At 47.3% G+C, this 16,549-nt stretch overlaps 1 protein-coding gene across 10 annotated transcripts in view; it reads right to left on the bottom strand.

The window, feature by feature from the left end:
- DGKD (diacylglycerol kinase delta) overlaps positions 1-16,549 on the bottom strand; it is a 109,231-nt gene that overhangs the window by 58,626 nt on the left and 34,056 nt on the right. For 2 of the 10 annotated variants that reach the window (XM_008527819.2, XM_070618583.1), the window contains exon 1: positions 1,577-1,798. The exons of 5 other annotated variants lie outside the window; for them this stretch is intronic. Coding sequence is in view for 1 of the 5 variants with exons in the window: in XM_070618580.1 (XP_070474681.1) it covers positions 6,457-6,474 (18 nt within the window). In the remaining 4 variants the exon portion in view is untranslated. Of the gene's footprint in view, positions 1-1,576; positions 1,799-6,456; positions 6,509-10,153; positions 10,175-14,709; positions 15,048-16,549 lie in introns of those variants that run through there. 3 more of the 10 variants (XM_070618582.1, XM_070618579.1, XM_070618580.1) reach the window with 3 other exon arrangements.

Raw genomic sequence — 16,549 nt, 5'->3', positions numbered from 1 at the left:
TTCTAGTTGTGGGATGTGGGACGCCACCTCCACATGGCCTGATGAGCAGTGCCATGTCCGCGCCCAGGATCCGAACCCTGGGCCGCTGCAGCGGAGCGTGCAAACTTAACCACTCGACCACGGAGCCGGCCCCTGGAATATTCTTTAAAGGACAGGGTGAACCTTCCTCTGAATGACTACAGTCACTATATAGTTTATCATCCAAGCTGGGAAACTTCTGCAAGTCAAAGTGGGTGCTAAAAGTAATCAATGGGTGTTAACTCATCTATGACTGGGTGTGTGAACTGGCAGTGCCCTGGGCAAACCAGCACTTACGGCTTTGGGAACAACAAACACCCAATCGATTCCTTGGTATGATTAGATTTCCTGCATAAGGCAACCATAAAGTTCACTCTTCAGAAGACAAAGCGAGAGCTGGCAACAGCGTCAAGGATCAGCTATGCCGGGGCCCTTGTCTTCCAGACAAGGAAGCCATCCTGGTTTTCCGTGCCAGGGCAGGACATACGCCAAGGCTCCTGCCTCAAGGTGTGTCCCTTCAGCCCGTCCAAGGATGGGGCGGGGGCCAACCTAGCTATTTTCCAAATGTCTGATTACTCTGATCCACCATCTTTAGACCTTTGCAGCCAGTGAACAACTAGGCAACAGAGAAGATGGCGCCCACACACTAACCAGCTTTTCTAATGCAAGTCCCCTGGGGACAGAGGTGAGCCTGGGTGTGGCCTGGGGGTGGCTCCAAGCAGGGGGCGCTCCCGGCCTTATCTGAGTGCCTGACACGAGGCTGAGGTTTTGAGGTTTAGCTAAACATCCTGTACAGAACGAGTACAACCGCTCCTACAGTCCTCCTCTGTCTAAAAGAAAAGAAAGGCGGAGGGGGTCACATGTTTCATTTTAGAGTTTACATTTCAAACCAGGTGCTTCGCTGCGGACGGGGAGGGATTATTGGGCCAATAAACAGCACAGCCTCCCAGCCACAGAGCAGGCAATTATCTTAACATGATAACAAGTTGTTCCAAGGAAATAAAAAGATCCCCCGACTCTCCACACCCTGAAATATCAGGTGATTCTGGGACAGGAAAGTAGGGTATTTTTGAGCATGATATTCTAGGGGAGGACACCATTTTCCTAACTTTGAAGGAAAAGAGCCAGACAGACAGGACTTGGCTCAATCATATCCCTGCAACATTTACCAAAGAATTCTGGGAGAAGAATGACTAAAATTATCAATTTCCTAAATACCCTAAGAAAAAATTCAATCACATCCATGTAGCTTCTCTACTGTCCCTTTTCTCAAAGAATTCTTCACAAAAGTACTACAGTCAAACTACAGTCTCTCAACTGTCGGTTTTTTTTTGTTTTTTATTTCCTCTGCCATTTGTAAAGACAATTAGAAGTGTTAACGCATACATATATCTACAAACACACACACATCCCCAATAGTCTTTTGGGAAATGGCTCAGATTTCACAAATACAGCCCCCACTCTAAGCACACACGGCCCAGACGAGTAACAGCATCCTCTCCCTACCCAGGTCTAAATGCGTCTACTTAACAGACACGACCGTCGGCCCACCACTCACCAGCAGGCTGCCAGAGTCCACAGTGTCCTCCCCCTCTGCCTGCTTGGAACAAGTGCAAGAGGCGAATCCCAAGCCCTCACAGGGAGGACCTGGCTCCCCGCGCCATCTGTGCCACAGAGGCAGGTGCTGCCTTCAGCAAAACCCCACACTTAGCAAACAGACGGCCAACAGCTTGGCTCAACGCCAGCTTCTTCCTGCTTCTTGAAACTGAGAACACGGTGTGGACTACACAGCATGGAATGCACTGGATTCACTTCCTTCTGCCGCTGCTCTCCAGTCGCGCCGCACTGTCTAGGGCGTGTCTCAACACCCACAGCACTGAGTGCACTAAGCGCCTACTATGGGCCAGGTGCCTGCCCCCCACCACGTGCCAGCGAGTACTGCCCCTGCTTGGCCCCGGGAAGATGAAGCTATAGGTGTTAAGAAGCTGCTCGAGATCCCACAGCTGACAGCTGGCACAGCCAGGATGTGAGGTCAGAATCTCCTGGAACCCTGCACTCGAGCAGGAACCAGGGTGGGCTCGCTCATGGCCGCGAGCCCAGACGGCAAGAGCTGCCGGCCTAACGTGGGGCTTCCCGTCTGGCAGGGCTTCTAGCTTACGGGACAGCCCAACCCATGAGGACGACTCTCCCCATCACAGATCCAGGCCGGCGGTCACAGAAGTTGGGAAGTTTTTTCCAAGCAAGGAAATCTGCCAATTATATATATAGCTTTTCCTCTCTCCGAGCCAAAGTGACTGGCGTAGGGGTTTTGCCCAGGAAATATCGGAGCTCCAAACAAGCTGAGAAGGAAAACTGATGTGGAAATCTGGATAAAGGTCACGGTTCCTCACCAAAGGAGCAGCCCCAACCACCCCACATGCTGACATCTGCTGGAAAGAGCTGAGAGACTCAGGCCCACAGTTGCACCCTATGCAGGCCTACTAAGGAACTTCCAAATTCATTCAACAAAGACGGACGCCAAACAGATGAGATTTAAAACAACTAAAAATATTACTTTAATCCATTACATAGCTTCCTTTTTATTTAGAGTTATCAGGCTATAGCTAATAAAAACAGGAAGAATAAAACGTAAAGGAAAACCAAATGTAATTAAAAACGTAAGCTACCCTTGTTTAATAAGGTAGTTAGTGTTATTGCCTGGTAACTCTGAAGGATGATAACTCCTTCCTGATACCTACTCTTCAGCTGCAGATGCTTTTTTTTAACACTGTCTATAAAATTGACCTCATCTGAAATCCTTTGGAATTCCTATAAATTTAACTGCTAAGCGTGAGCAAGTTGAACTCTGTTAGTTTCCTACTAGTGGTGATGTGTGGTGGTGGAGACACAACCTAGCAAACATTTAGAGGGCACTTTTCTGCCAACCCAACAACCTATCAGATGGACTCAAGTATCACCCCATTTTTCAGATGAGAAAACTGAGTCTTAGAAAGATGAAGTATCTTGCCCTGAGTCACACAGCTAACAAAGAAGACCAGCTTTGTAATATACCTCATGAGACTTCTGGATACAAAATATTTCAGCGATGTCACTTGGGGAAAAGGAAGTTACAAAGACAGATGAAAAATCACTCTTCTCTATGCATGGCCTGCCTATCCTGACATGGTCATTTCAGGGCAATCATTGGGATGATGCTAGGAGTGAAGCCTGCAAGATCCCCATCCCGACAGCTGTATGGTGTGGCCACATGACTAAGCAGAAGTGCCATGTCAGACTTTAGGGAAGTCATGCGAGATTTCAATATGGGATTTTGCAGAAGCAACCCTCTAAGCATGTATAACCTACATGAGAAGGCAATTCTCAGTCAATTAATACCGAAACATAGCACATCTTCTTTATGCCATGGACCCCTTTTGGCAGTCTGTTGAAGCCTAGGGATTCCTTCTCAGAATATCTCTAAATGCAGAAAAGGAAATACCTAGGATTGCAATGGAAACCAATTTTAATAAAATATAGTCATATCCACAGACCCCTGGGAAGGATGGGAGGTGTCCATGAACCTAAGTGAAAAACCCCTGCCAGGCAACACACTTACTTCTCACCTCCCTCTCTTGCATCTCCCAAAAGGAGATATGGAGGCGACTGGCACTCTGGCAACCATCTTGGACTAGAAGAACCAAATTCTGGAAGGATCCAGACAACCCTGCGGAACGGCCATACTGAACAAAGACTGCCTTCTTCTGTATGAAGAATAAAACTTTACATGTTCATACCATTCTTATTTAGGCATTTTTTTCTTATACAGATGTAGTGAGTCGAATGATGGTCTCCAAAAAGATAAGTCCACATTCTAATCCCCAGAACCTGTGAATATGAGCTTATTTGGGAAAAAGGTCTTTGCAAATGTAATTAAGGGTCTTGAGATGAAATCATCCTAAACTACCTGGGTTTATCTAAATCAATGACAAGTGTCCTTCTAAGAGAAGGAAGAGAAGACACGGGGTAAAGAAAAGAAGCCACATGGAGACAGGAGCAGAGACTGGAGTGACGCAGCCACAAGCCAAGGAACACCTGGAGCCACGAGAAGCTGGAAGAGGCGAGAAACGAATCTCCCCCAGGACCGTGGGAGGGAGTGCAGCCTGCCGTCACCTTGATTTCAGATTTCGGGCCTCCAGAAGTAGGAGAGAATAAATTCCTGTGGTTTTCATGGTGATCTGTCGTGGCAGCCCCAGGAAACTAACAGAGCATCCAAACCTATTTCTAATATACACATCTTTATGATTTTCTAAACATTCAATGCTAAGAATTAAATATAAACTCCATTTCATGTATGCAGTATTGTATACAGCATTATGTAGAAGCAGCCCTCTAAACACAAATATCCAAAACTTAATTCTCGTTCAGTCTATACTGAAAACCCTATTTTCAATCCCAATTATTTGGCCAATCCATTTTCCTGAAATTAAAAAAAAAACCCAGGGCCTGTCCTTCCCCTCATTCTGTTTTCATATGATGCCAACAAGCCTTCAGTTCTCGCTCTCTGTTCCCTGCCCAAGCTCCTCCGTTCCCTCCGACTACCCCCTCGCCTCTCACCCCAGCGTGGTCTCCACTCTCCGCCGCCCTTCTCCAGGCCCAGCTGCCCCAACAGCACATGTCCCACCCAACTCTCCAGTCACGTTTTTTCCTCCACCAGCTCAGCTGCTTACGTGAGCCAGGGTCCCTGGACCCTGTCCCCTTCCTCATCATCAAACCCAGCCGGGTCTCCTCCATTCCTTTGTTACAGGTACGTGACATGCTCACCAGAGATTCCGGGAGTTTAGGACACATTAAAGTTCCAATTACGATCCATCTAAAACAACGTGAAGTAAGCAGAAGCTGAAATACAGAAGTCCCCGTGCCCAAAAATGAAGCTGTAAACCAGAAGCAAACCCGAATCCCACAGAGCAGAACAAGTTTTATCTTCTCCACCTCGAGGGCAGGCGACACAGGTGCAAAAGGACCGAGAGCGAGCAAAGGCCACCCCCCCAGGGAAACCCACACCCTCTCCTGGGCATGGGGACTCCACATGGGAGCTGCTCTCGGGAGACCACCCTCACCTTCCCCAAAGTCATTCCAGTGGTCTCAGATGCTTGTTCCAGCAACATCTTCAACAGGAAAAAGTGAGAACATCTAAGTCCTTAGTCCTGCAGGAGCGCATAGGTAAAGTTTAACTCATCAACTGTGACACATCACACAATGAAATATCTGCAACTATGAGTGACCACGACAGAGACTCACAACGTGGAAACATCTATGATGAAATAACAAAGCCAAAATACAAAATTATACCTAGACGGATGAGTGTATAACCTACATACAATTTAATGTTTGCCCATGAAAAAGTCTGAAGGGAGCGTGGAAAAAAAACAGCTGCCAAGCTACTGTGGAATCTTTTTTTTTCTGATTTTAAATTTCCTTTAGAATCCTTACTACGATTTAAACACTTTAAGAGACAAGTTAGGAAGCTGTCCCGCACACGGCCGGTGTGTCGCACGGACAGTGCTCCTGGATGCTAGTCCCTGAACGCGTCTGACGTGCCTGCGCTCTTCCCACGCCATCCTCTCTGCGAGGGCCCGTCCCCCACGCCCGCTCTGCTGCCCCGGCCAGGTGAGGAGCTTCCTTCCCACCACTCTGTGTCTCACACCCCTTCTGTTACACCTGTCACAGGGCAGCGTCATCATTTCTGTTCACGTCTAACAGGCTGTGAGAAGCCCCTGAGCAGGGAATGCGGTCACCCACCTCCGTCCACCCTCAGGCACCCAGTAGGGAGTTTGTCACAACACAGGATTGTTGAAAGAAGGAAAAATCAGTCCTTGTAAAATAGCATCTTTTCCAATTGATTTCTGTTTGATTTCAGGAATTAGGTTGCCAGGTAAAGCCTTACTTGTTGTCAAATTATTCCTATAGTCCCCAGGGGTCAACAAGAAGTTTTCAAGCTGTCAAACTTGCTGGAGACGCACACACGGAATGAAGACGCCAGCCCCCCCGCCATCGCTGCTCACCAGCACCCAGAAACACACAGTCCGGGGAAGCTCCTGGGTCCTGTGCACTCAAGGCATCTGCCAGCGGGTAGCAGGAACAAAATGGGGCGGCCCACAGAACCAACCACAACGAATGTTCCATGGGGCTTCATAAAGAAGAAACGACTCAACCTCCTCTCAGAACAGAAAGGAAGAACAGAACCCACTTCCTCGCTCCCACTCACTCGCACACGCGGCCGGTGTGTCTTGCACTGAAGACAGCCAGCTGAGAAAGAGAGCCCCTGGCCTCAGGGCACAATGGAAGAAAGTGTGACCAAGTGCACAGATTACTAAGGAGCCTGTGCTCATGCAGCATCCCACGAGTGTGGGTCCCAAAAGCGGGTGCACCTCAAAATCATGGAAAGCTTCGAAAACTCACCCATTTGTAAATCAGCATCAGAATCTTGGGGAATGGTGCCAAGAACCTCTTTTTTTCTTTTTTAAGTTCCAAAGGGTGCTAGGGCACAGCCGAGTCTGGGAACCACTGCCCGGAGGGAGCAGGAGGCAGCGGCGCATTCCCTTCTGACCACGGTGTGAACAGAAAGATCTCAGGGAAGAGGGAGTTTCCGCCCCACCCTTGAGGAATGGACAGGGTCTACAGGAGAACTTGGGGAGAGGGCCTCCAGGTTGGGGGCCCCACAGAGACCAGAGTGACCAGTGCACAGGGCATTGGTTCCCCAGCAGGAGCAGGCCCGGCTGGAGCAGGTCTGTGTCAGGGCGAGAGGCTGGGAGGGCCCCGAAGGGCCAGATGCCCTGACTGTCTCAGGTAAGAAATGAGGAGGCACTCAGTGATTGACGCTGCTTGTAAAAATGGGCAGAATATGACTCTTTTTAATGGTTTTATATTTCAGATCTATTCCAGTAAAACTTGTCTTTCCTCTTCAAGGTCCAACTCAACGGCAGCTGCTGCCATGACTCCAGGGGGGAGAGTCAAGAGTCAGACCACGTTAGGCTGGTGCAATGGAGTGATCGCAGCGGTTCTGTTTAATTAGAAGTTATTATTCAGTAAACAGAAGAAGTACACAACGCTGAAGAAGTAAAAGTATACCAAACTCAAAGAAAAATTCCTAATTAAGTACCAAATGACACCATAAATCAATCTGGCTTACCGCTTTCAATGCACTCACTGACTACATACCCAGTGAGACTCTAGAACCACAACGTTCACAGCAAACACTGAGATCGGGCCTACAGCTTACGAACGCCTAGAACCCTCATCACAGCCCCACAAGCAGGCACTGCTATTACTCCCTTTCTCAAGGGAGCAAACTGAGGCTCAGAGCCATATGGGACTGGCCCCAGGTCACTCAGCAGTGAGAGGCTGAGCCGGGATTCACAGCCTGGCTCCCCAGTCCTTGCCTCTGAGCACGCTACTGTGCAAGGTCCTGCGGGGGGTACTTTCTGAGATAAAAAAGGAATATGACCTAGTCCTGCTGTCTAGGACCTTATACCCAAGTGAGGAACTACAGATCGTGGACATTCAGAGACAGAGTCCCTGATCCCTCTGGGAAATCCAAAATTTGGAAACACCACAAAGCACATCACGTCCCCATCAAAGAAACAAAGGTACTCGAACATGCTACAGCATGAGTCTACAAACACGTGGGACACCTCACAGAGCACCGTCCTTCCGCAGGCTCCTTTCCCACCGCAGCGCTGGCTCTCTGCTCTCTGCCGGGAGCAGCCTCTGTCCCTGCCCTCTGGCAGCTCAGCCAGCTCTGACCATGTGGGGGACCCACAGCCCCACTGAGGGAGGGGGTCGTGAGCACCCAGCCACCAGCCTGGGGACTCAGATGTGTGCCTTGGCAAAACCAGAGCCGGCTGCTCGTCCCAGGGCTGCTGTGCCACCCAACACCAGCACCACAACCGGAAGAGTCCGAGGCGGAGGCCTCAGGCAAGGACCCCGAGTGCCACGAGTGGGTGCCAGTGAGACAGAGGGCGGCCAGGGGACATCCGTGACTGGGGTGAAGGGCTCCGGGGAGTGAAGCTTCCACCGAGAGCCAGGGTCCTCTCCAGACAACGTGGGCGTGAATGCCTCGCAAGTCCGGTGTGCTCCCGGCTCCCTGCTGCCGAGGGACACGGCCAGGGCCCAGCCCACAGCGGCTGCAGTCGGCCCTTGGCCTGCTTCCCACTGTCCACCTCAGAGGACGAGTCCCTCTGTCCACTTAGTTTAGAAAATCTTCAGTAAGTTGAACTCAGCTCTGATTCTGCCTCCCTCACAAGGGACAGAGCCTCTGACAGCAGCCACCATGAAGTCAGTCTCTGAGGGGACACTTCTAAGAAGGGAAGGGGCCAGCAATCTGCTCCTGGTGCAGGACAAAGTACGGAGCCGCCTGCATCCCGCCCTGTGCCAGGCGACTGTGCTACCTGTGCAGAGCTGCCTGCTGAGAAGCACCTTCAGTGACTGCTCTACACCCACCGCTCTTCAAAACCCTTATTTAACTCCCAAGTCACATGAACAAAGGTCAGCACTGGCCCTATCTAGGCTTCCACTCCTCTTGCATGGCCGCAGCAGAGGCCACCTGTCCGACCTCCTCCCACGCATTCTGGCCACCTCTTCCCTCAGATCTAGTCTCCAGCAGCAGCCGGACTCACCACAAAAACCCAATACATATGGCAAACAAGTCCCAACTCCCCGCGGCCTGGAAAGCACTTCACCTCTGACCTCAGCCCACCTCTCCACCCTCACTCGCTCTGCTCCCTCTACCCGGACACTTGGCTTTGATAGCCACGGCTCACTCTCAGCCTCAGGAAGGCTTCCCTGACCCCCACCCCTGCTGCAGCCCTGAGCTACTTCCCTCACGGCCCACGGCTGTTCCTGGGACTGCTCACCACCTGCCACGCCCGTGGCCTGTGTGCTGTGGAGGGAGCTCTGCTCTTTCAGTGACACACGGGTCTGGTCCACGGGGCATGCTCTGCTGAGTGGAATCAATGAGAGGAGCAGGCCCAAATCATCCTGGACCTAGCGGTGACCAAGTCACTCCTCAGCAGAGTCATGAGCACCTACTGTGTGCTGGCACTGGGGTAAAGCAGGGGACAGAACAGACAAAAGTCCTTGCATATCCCTGCAGCATATACTACAGCATTGTAACAAACCTAACAAAGCCGAACAGACTCAGAGCCATGACGATGAAAGAGGGATGGGGGACGGGGGGCAGGGTGGGAACAGAGCTGTGCAGTGCCCCACCACTTTTACTTGTTTCTGCTACATTTTGAAACTTCAAATAACATTAAAGGAGGTGATGACATTTCATCAAATCTTGATTAAAATAGGACAAAGGTTAAAAATGATGGAAATACTAATGTGGAGAAATAAGTAAATAAAAGCACTAAACTCTAACAGCCCTACAATTCCTGGCGCTCTACGGCCCTAGGCTGCTGCGGGAAGACTACAAAAGAAGCCCAGGCAGGACTCGAAGACAACAACAAAAATCACTAAAGAAAGCTCGAAGATGATCAGAGCAAGGAGGGGGATGTGACCGTGCTAAAAAGAAAACATTTTAAAAATATTCTATCAAACAAGAACAAGCCTGGGATAAAAAACAAAGTAGAAAGAGCATGAAAGCTACGCTGGAATAAGGGTAAAAGTCACAATGAAATGCAATAAGAAACAAAATTAAAACTATAATAAATTGAATGAGAGAAAACCAGCAGATCAAAATAATGCAGAAGACCACGGCAGACATGGAAGATCAAGAATCCCCAGCCCCACAGCCCCCAGTCCCTGCTGGACATTTAACCAGCCTGCCACTCGACGGCAGACCCTCAACACCCCAGCCCCCACACCCCGGGCTGCCCACCCTGCACCCCACTCTACTCTGAACCAGAAGCTGCCCTCTCTCAGTGAGGGCAGTGGTTTCCTCTGACTTTCTACACGCCCTCCTGCTTCCTCCCCTAGTTCACCCCCTACACTGCGGCCAGAGTGGAATGTTCCAACACTGCAAGGCTGGTTATTTCCCCACAGTGAACTAGTCGATTGCATTATAGGTTGAAGGACTAGTCCCAAGCCCTTCCCATGGCCTCCTATGGTCTCTCTCTCCCTCTGGCCTCAGCCGGCCACACAGCCCTTCTCTCACCTCTTCACAAAGTCTGGACTGCATCCCCCATCACAAGGCCCTTGCACATGCTGGCCCCTTGACCTGCCCCACTCCAAAGCGCCTACAGGCACAAGACACACAGGCACAAACCCACACGCACACTCTTGTCAGGTGATTTACCACCACTCTTCACGTCTCACTTAAAACATCACTTCCTCAGGGCCAGTCTTCCCAACCCCTCCCCCAGACCAGTGGGGGGGTCCTCCCTACCGGATGCCCCATGCAGCCTCTTCCCCTGATGCCTGTCTCAGCCTGTAATTACACCCCTGTGTGCTTCACCGAGTCCCTGCCAGAATACAGCTGACCACGAAGAGTCCTCCGCATTTCTGCTCACCATTGAAACATCAGCACCGAGCACAGCGCTCGGCCCGGGCGGGCCCTCAACAGACACATGCCGAATCAGTGAGAGGAGAAACACGCAAAGTCCCCAAAGAACAAGACAAAGCACACGAACCAGTATTATACAGAAGAGAAAGGACTTTGTTAAAGTTGGAAAACCAAAACCAGACCCTGGAAGACGGGGTTCACTATCTGCCAGACAAACTGGTAGCAAAAACCAGTATCACACAAGACAAGGAGAATCCCACCAGATTTCAAGCAGAAATGTACAGCTGTCTTCAAAGATGGGTGCCTCCCCTGAGCACCAACACGGAAAACAGTATGTTGTTGGGGCTAATGAAAAATACCATATTTTGATTCCTTTGTGGCCAGCAGAACACTTTACATCATTTTTCTTCCTTGTTCTGCGGTCCTGTCTCATTTTCCTTAGTTTGATATGAACAACTGAAGAGCTGGTGACACAAAGCATGGAGGAGCATGTTCTATGTGGCTAAACACTGTCTGGTACAAAGCTTGACCAAAAAAAGGACATTGCATCCCACAACTAGAAGGACCCACAACTAAAATATACAACTATGTACTTGGGGGATTTGGGGAGAAAAAGCAGAAGAAAAAAGAAAAAAGGACATCGCCATTTGGGCTGGCTATAAGCAGATACAGCAGAAGAAAATTTGTGAACTGTAAACAAGTAAAAAATAAAAAGGAAATTTCCATTCAAATCATTATCAAATATAAAGGTTAACAGTGCATACACCACTCACAAAAATGCAAAACAGAAGACAGGTACCAAGGAAGCATTAAATCAAGAAAGCAGAATAGAGTCAGGCACAAAGCACAGGAGACGTGCGAAACTCCCAACAAGCAGAAAATGTCTAAAGTTCACTATTACAAGCAAAGTGTTCCAGACCGAAATAAGACAAATTCTAACAATACACTGCTTACAAGAATTAAATGTAAAATAACAAGGAAAAACTAAAGATAAAAGTGGAAGCAAACCTATCGATTAAGTTCTGAACAAAGGAAAGAAAGCGTGGCAATATTAATGCCAGAGTACCGTTCATGATGGAGACTATTCAGTGTAAAAGAGATGTGACTTTATTAACAAATGATCACTCAGTCACCAGGGCATTAACATTTACGTGCTTCAAAGAGCTTCAAAAATAGGGAAGCTGAGAACTGTTAGAAATACAGGAATAAAACGACAAGTATAATTGTCCTGAAAGAGATTAATTCCTCATTATCAGTGTGTGGAAGAGAAAGCAGATAAAAAATACGATCATAAGAAGACCCGAGCAACAAAGTTTGTAAGTTGTGATAGATAAAGACCAAATTTTATTCCCCATGGTAAATACACTATCTTTCAAGTACATGGTATCCAACATTTCTCACATTTTACAATGAGTGATCTTGATGTCAGATACTTAACAATGTCACAGAGTGACAAGATACAGAAAATATTAAAGTAATGACAATTGCTGATTCATAAGTGGAAGCCAAAAAGGCCGGGAAGCTGAACAGAGCTTTTGGCAACACCATAGGACTGGTGGGGAAAATACCAGAATTCAGAGCCCAACAGAGAATAAACCCCTCAAACTTACAGCTGAGACTCCTGAGGGAGTATTCCACAGGAGCAGAGGACCTTCGGAGGAGCCCTATCACACACTGGAGCTGCGGTGATCTGAGACTCCTGAGGGAGTATCCCACAGGAGCAGAGGACCTTCGGAGGAGCCCTATCACACACTGGAGCTGCGACGATCTGCTAACTTGCCTTCCTGCCAGAAGCACAAGTAAATCCCATGGGAAGACAGCATCCCAAAATTATCTTAATCTTTTAGACAGTGTCTGTCAACCAAAATCAGCAGGCATACCTGAAAATAACTGCCAGAACGTATCCTTGTCATTAAGCGACGCAGGACTATATATGTAAAATTAAAATATACAACAAATCAGCAGAGAGGCGGCAGGTGAGGATAGAGAGTTTTTTCTAAATACCACAAATTAACTATAATTTCAATAGCAATGAAAAGTATAGAGAGTTTAAATGCCCTAAGATCCTTGCATTGTCTGGGAAGCATGAAAAATAGTAATTTGTAACAGAATTTAATAAGTCAAGGATGCATTTTGTAACATATAAAATTTCCACTAATACATATGAAACAAGTTAAAAGAGAAGGGAAAACAAAATAATTCACCCATTTAAGAAACGAAGAAAAGTATGAAAAAATATAAAACGTGAAACAGAGAAAATAAGTAACAATCTCACTCAACACCTAATAGGACAGGCAGAAAAACAAATCTGAAGGTTTTAAAAGATTTGAGAAAAATGATTGAACTTTTGTCCTAATCGACAGCAGACAAGAACGACTGCATTTAAATTCTGTTCCAATGCAGGTGGAACATTTATGAAGAGTGACCGTTTACCGGGTCATAATGAAAGTCTCAACAACTTTGAAGGACTGAAGTCACAGAGTATGTTCTCTGGGCATAGGAAGAAGTAAGCTGGAAATCAATAACAACAAAACAACTGGAAAAATTCCCCAAAAACATGAAATTAGGAAATACACAGATCAGAAGGAGACACCAAAGGAGAGATGAGTCCATTGACACCAAATATCTAAAAGAGCCAAACTAATGCAGGGTCAGAGGTCAGGAGGGTGGTCACACTTGGAGAGGGAGGGCAACGATGGGCGGACGTCAGGAGAGGGACTTCTCGGGGCCTGGATACGTCCTGTCGCTTGACCTGCATGCTGGCCACACATCAAGCTCTGCCCTCACATTTGTGCACTTTTCGGTTTGGAAGTTATGTCTCAATTTAAAAATTTATTTAAAATATATGAAGTTCCAGCAAAGCAGAAACGCTGCTTTGACAACTCCTCTGAAGAGTTACGGTAGTAAAAATAGACCCTTCAGCACAAATCTGTAAATTTTGTGATCATGAGGCTGAAAATCAATTAAAAATGTTAGACAATGGGAAGAAAAGAAATATAAAGCAAGAGAAGCATTTTTACCTGACAACTTTTGCCCACTATTACTGTGTGAAATCTAGTGTAAAAAAAAAAGACTACTAAAATTACTATAGGCAATGAGGGCAAATCCAGACAGATAGAGAAACGGGATCGGGGGATGGGTTGAACTCTAAAACTACAGAGCTGACCATCAGAAAGCACATGAAAATCAACTCATTAGGGGAGGAAAACAAACAGCCGCTGAACTGTGAGAGATGTTCGACCTCACTTTGACAATCAAAGAAACAAATTAAAACAAATTACCATTTTCACACTACCAAAGTGGCAAACATACTCTAATAGTTTAACACATGGTATTTGTAAAAGAATAGAAAAAAGCACTTCTTGAAGTCCCATTGATGTGAGTTCTAAGGGCAATGTGGCAGAATATACGAAAGCCTTTTAGCTCTCACAGACTAATACTAACATGTTTCATCATCAAAAACATACAATTTCACATTATTACAGAGTCTAGGACATGAAGCTGACAAACTGCCTTTTTCTCTTCACGCTGCTGTTTTTTGGCCTTGTAAGGGGTGACCCTGCTGGAAGGTGACCATGCAGAGGACACTGCTCTACTCCCATCTTCCGAAAGCTCCCACTGCTGCTGTTCCGCCCATCAAGAACCTAAAGGCAATCTACGTCTTTCTTTCTTTTTCTTGAGGAAGATTAGCCCTGAGCTAACATCTGCCGCCAACCCTCCTCTTTTTGCTGAGGAAGACTGGCCCTGAGCTAACATCTGTGCCCATCTTCCTTTACTTTATATGTGGGACACCTGCCACAGCACGGCCTGATGAGCGGTGCCATGTCCGCACCCGGGATCCAAACTGGCGAACCCTGGGCCTCTGAAGCGGAACCTGAGCACTTAACCCCTGCACCACCGAGCTGGCCTTGGCAACCTAAGTCTTTAGCTTCATCCCAGCCACACTTCATTCTTAAAGAACAGGAAGGCAAGCAGACCCATCTCCAGTTACACAATTCTCATTTGTACCATTTCTTCCATCAAGCCTGTGTAAAAATCTCTCCTCGCCCCCAAATATTTCCTCCCCTTCCCCTGGAAATCCCTTGTCCCTCACGTCCTTATTTCGTTATGGTATAATTCTTTGGCCATTTTAGGGAGGAATAAAAATGGAGTCTTTTCTAATGTGGAGCACATTTACTCACACTTCTACAGCTACAAAAGGTTCCTACCCGCTGGTTGATTCATGATAATAGTAGCTTTCACTGACTGACTGTTTGTATCAGGCATGCAATTTTAGTAGAAGTTGTGGAATTTGGAAATTACTACTGGAATAGCTGGAAAACCAAATGAGACATTCCAGGAAATTCGGTTCTGGGCAAATACATTCATCGCATCTGCACTCGCTCCCTCAGCACGTGCGCCAGGCCCTGGCTGCACCACGGTCCAAGGCTGGGCCTGCCTTCCAGGAGGGCACAGCTGACTGAAGAGAGAGCTGCACACACATTCCTGCAGTTCGCCGAACGATAAGTGACAAGTTCAGAGTTCAGACGGCAGATACTGCAGGGAGCTAGAAATAGGAAAGATCAAAAAGCATGAATGTGAAGCAAAGAAAATATTTGTATTCCCTACAGCCCAGGGCCCAGAACCTACTGACCCTCTATGGAAGCCTGCCTGGGAGAAGTGGGCACCGGCCAACTGGCCCCAAACACTTCCCATTGATCCCCATATTCCGGACGCCCTCACGAGTGCTCAGGGACGAGCCCCCGTAGATTGGAATGTTCCTGGGGAAACTCAGTATTAATCTTTCTCTTGTCCTTTCCGCACATCCTTAGATGAAAAGGCAGCTTTGAGAGCACTAACAGAGTCTAAAATAAACGTGAAGGAATCGGAGCCTCGCCCTGAGGGCTGGGAAGCAATCTTCCATGCCTCCCGACCGGAAAGGAGCTCCGAGGCTTCCCCAACACAGGACGCGCTCAACATCTGGACCTCAATTATCTGGCACTCTGAACACAGCTTCCCATACAAACAGTACATAAATCAGGGCTCGTTCTCAGATCAGGCCGACAAAGCTCCATAGCAATGCCTGCAGTACCAAAAGCACAGTGCCGCACTATTTTCTCCAGATCTTTCATTGAGATTTAATTCCCATACAGTTCACTCTTTTAAAGTACACAATTCAGTGGTTTTAGCGTATTCACAAGATTGTGCAACCATCACCGCTACCTAATTTTAGAATATTTTGTCACCTCCCCAAAAAAATCCGGTACCCATTAGCACTCCTCCTTCCCCCACAGCCCCTCACAACCACTCATCTAGTTTCTCTCTGCAGATTTACCTATTGTGGCACCTCACATAAACAGTAGCACAAAATATGTGGCCTTCTGAGTCTGGCTTCTTTCACTCAGCACGTTTTCAAGGCTCATCCAAGTTATAACATGTATCAATACCTCATTTATTTTTCAAAAGCCTTTTTTTTTTTTTAAAGATTTTTTTATTTTTCCCTTTTTCTCCCCAAAGCCCCCCGTACATAGTTGTATATTCTTCATTGTGGGTCCTTCTAGTTGTGGCATGTGGGACGCTGCCTCAGCATGGTCTGATGAGCAGTGCCATGTCCGCGCCCAGGATTCGAACCAACGAAACACTGGGCCGCCTGCAGCGGAGCGCGCGAACTTAACCACTCGGCCACGGGGCCAGCCCCTCAAAAGCCTTTTAAAAGTTCATACTTTCTACCTCAAATGGAATTCCATTTCTAAGAATTTATACTATGGAAACAATCTGAAATGTACAAAAGGATCTGTGTACAAGTGTACATCACAGTATTATTTATGACAGGAAAAAATGGAGTGTTCAATATAGGGACTGGTTAAACAAACTTACACGTGTAACAAATGGAATACCATGCAACACTAAGAAACAAGATTTTGAAGGATATTGTAAGAGAAAAAGCTCATTGTTCAGTGAAGAAAGAATGTTAAAAACTATATTTTATTAAATATATTTGGTGGGAATGACATAAACCAAAATATATTACTCGTTATCTTCGTATAAGAATAATACGGATGGTTTTAA

Source organism: Equus przewalskii, chromosome 5, assembly GCF_037783145.1.
Source record: "Equus przewalskii isolate Varuska chromosome 5, EquPr2, whole genome shotgun sequence".
Taxonomy (NCBI): domain Eukaryota; kingdom Metazoa; phylum Chordata; class Mammalia; order Perissodactyla; family Equidae; genus Equus; species Equus przewalskii.
The sequence above is the reverse complement of the archived record's forward strand: the minus strand, read 5'-3'. Positions and strand labels throughout refer to the sequence as shown.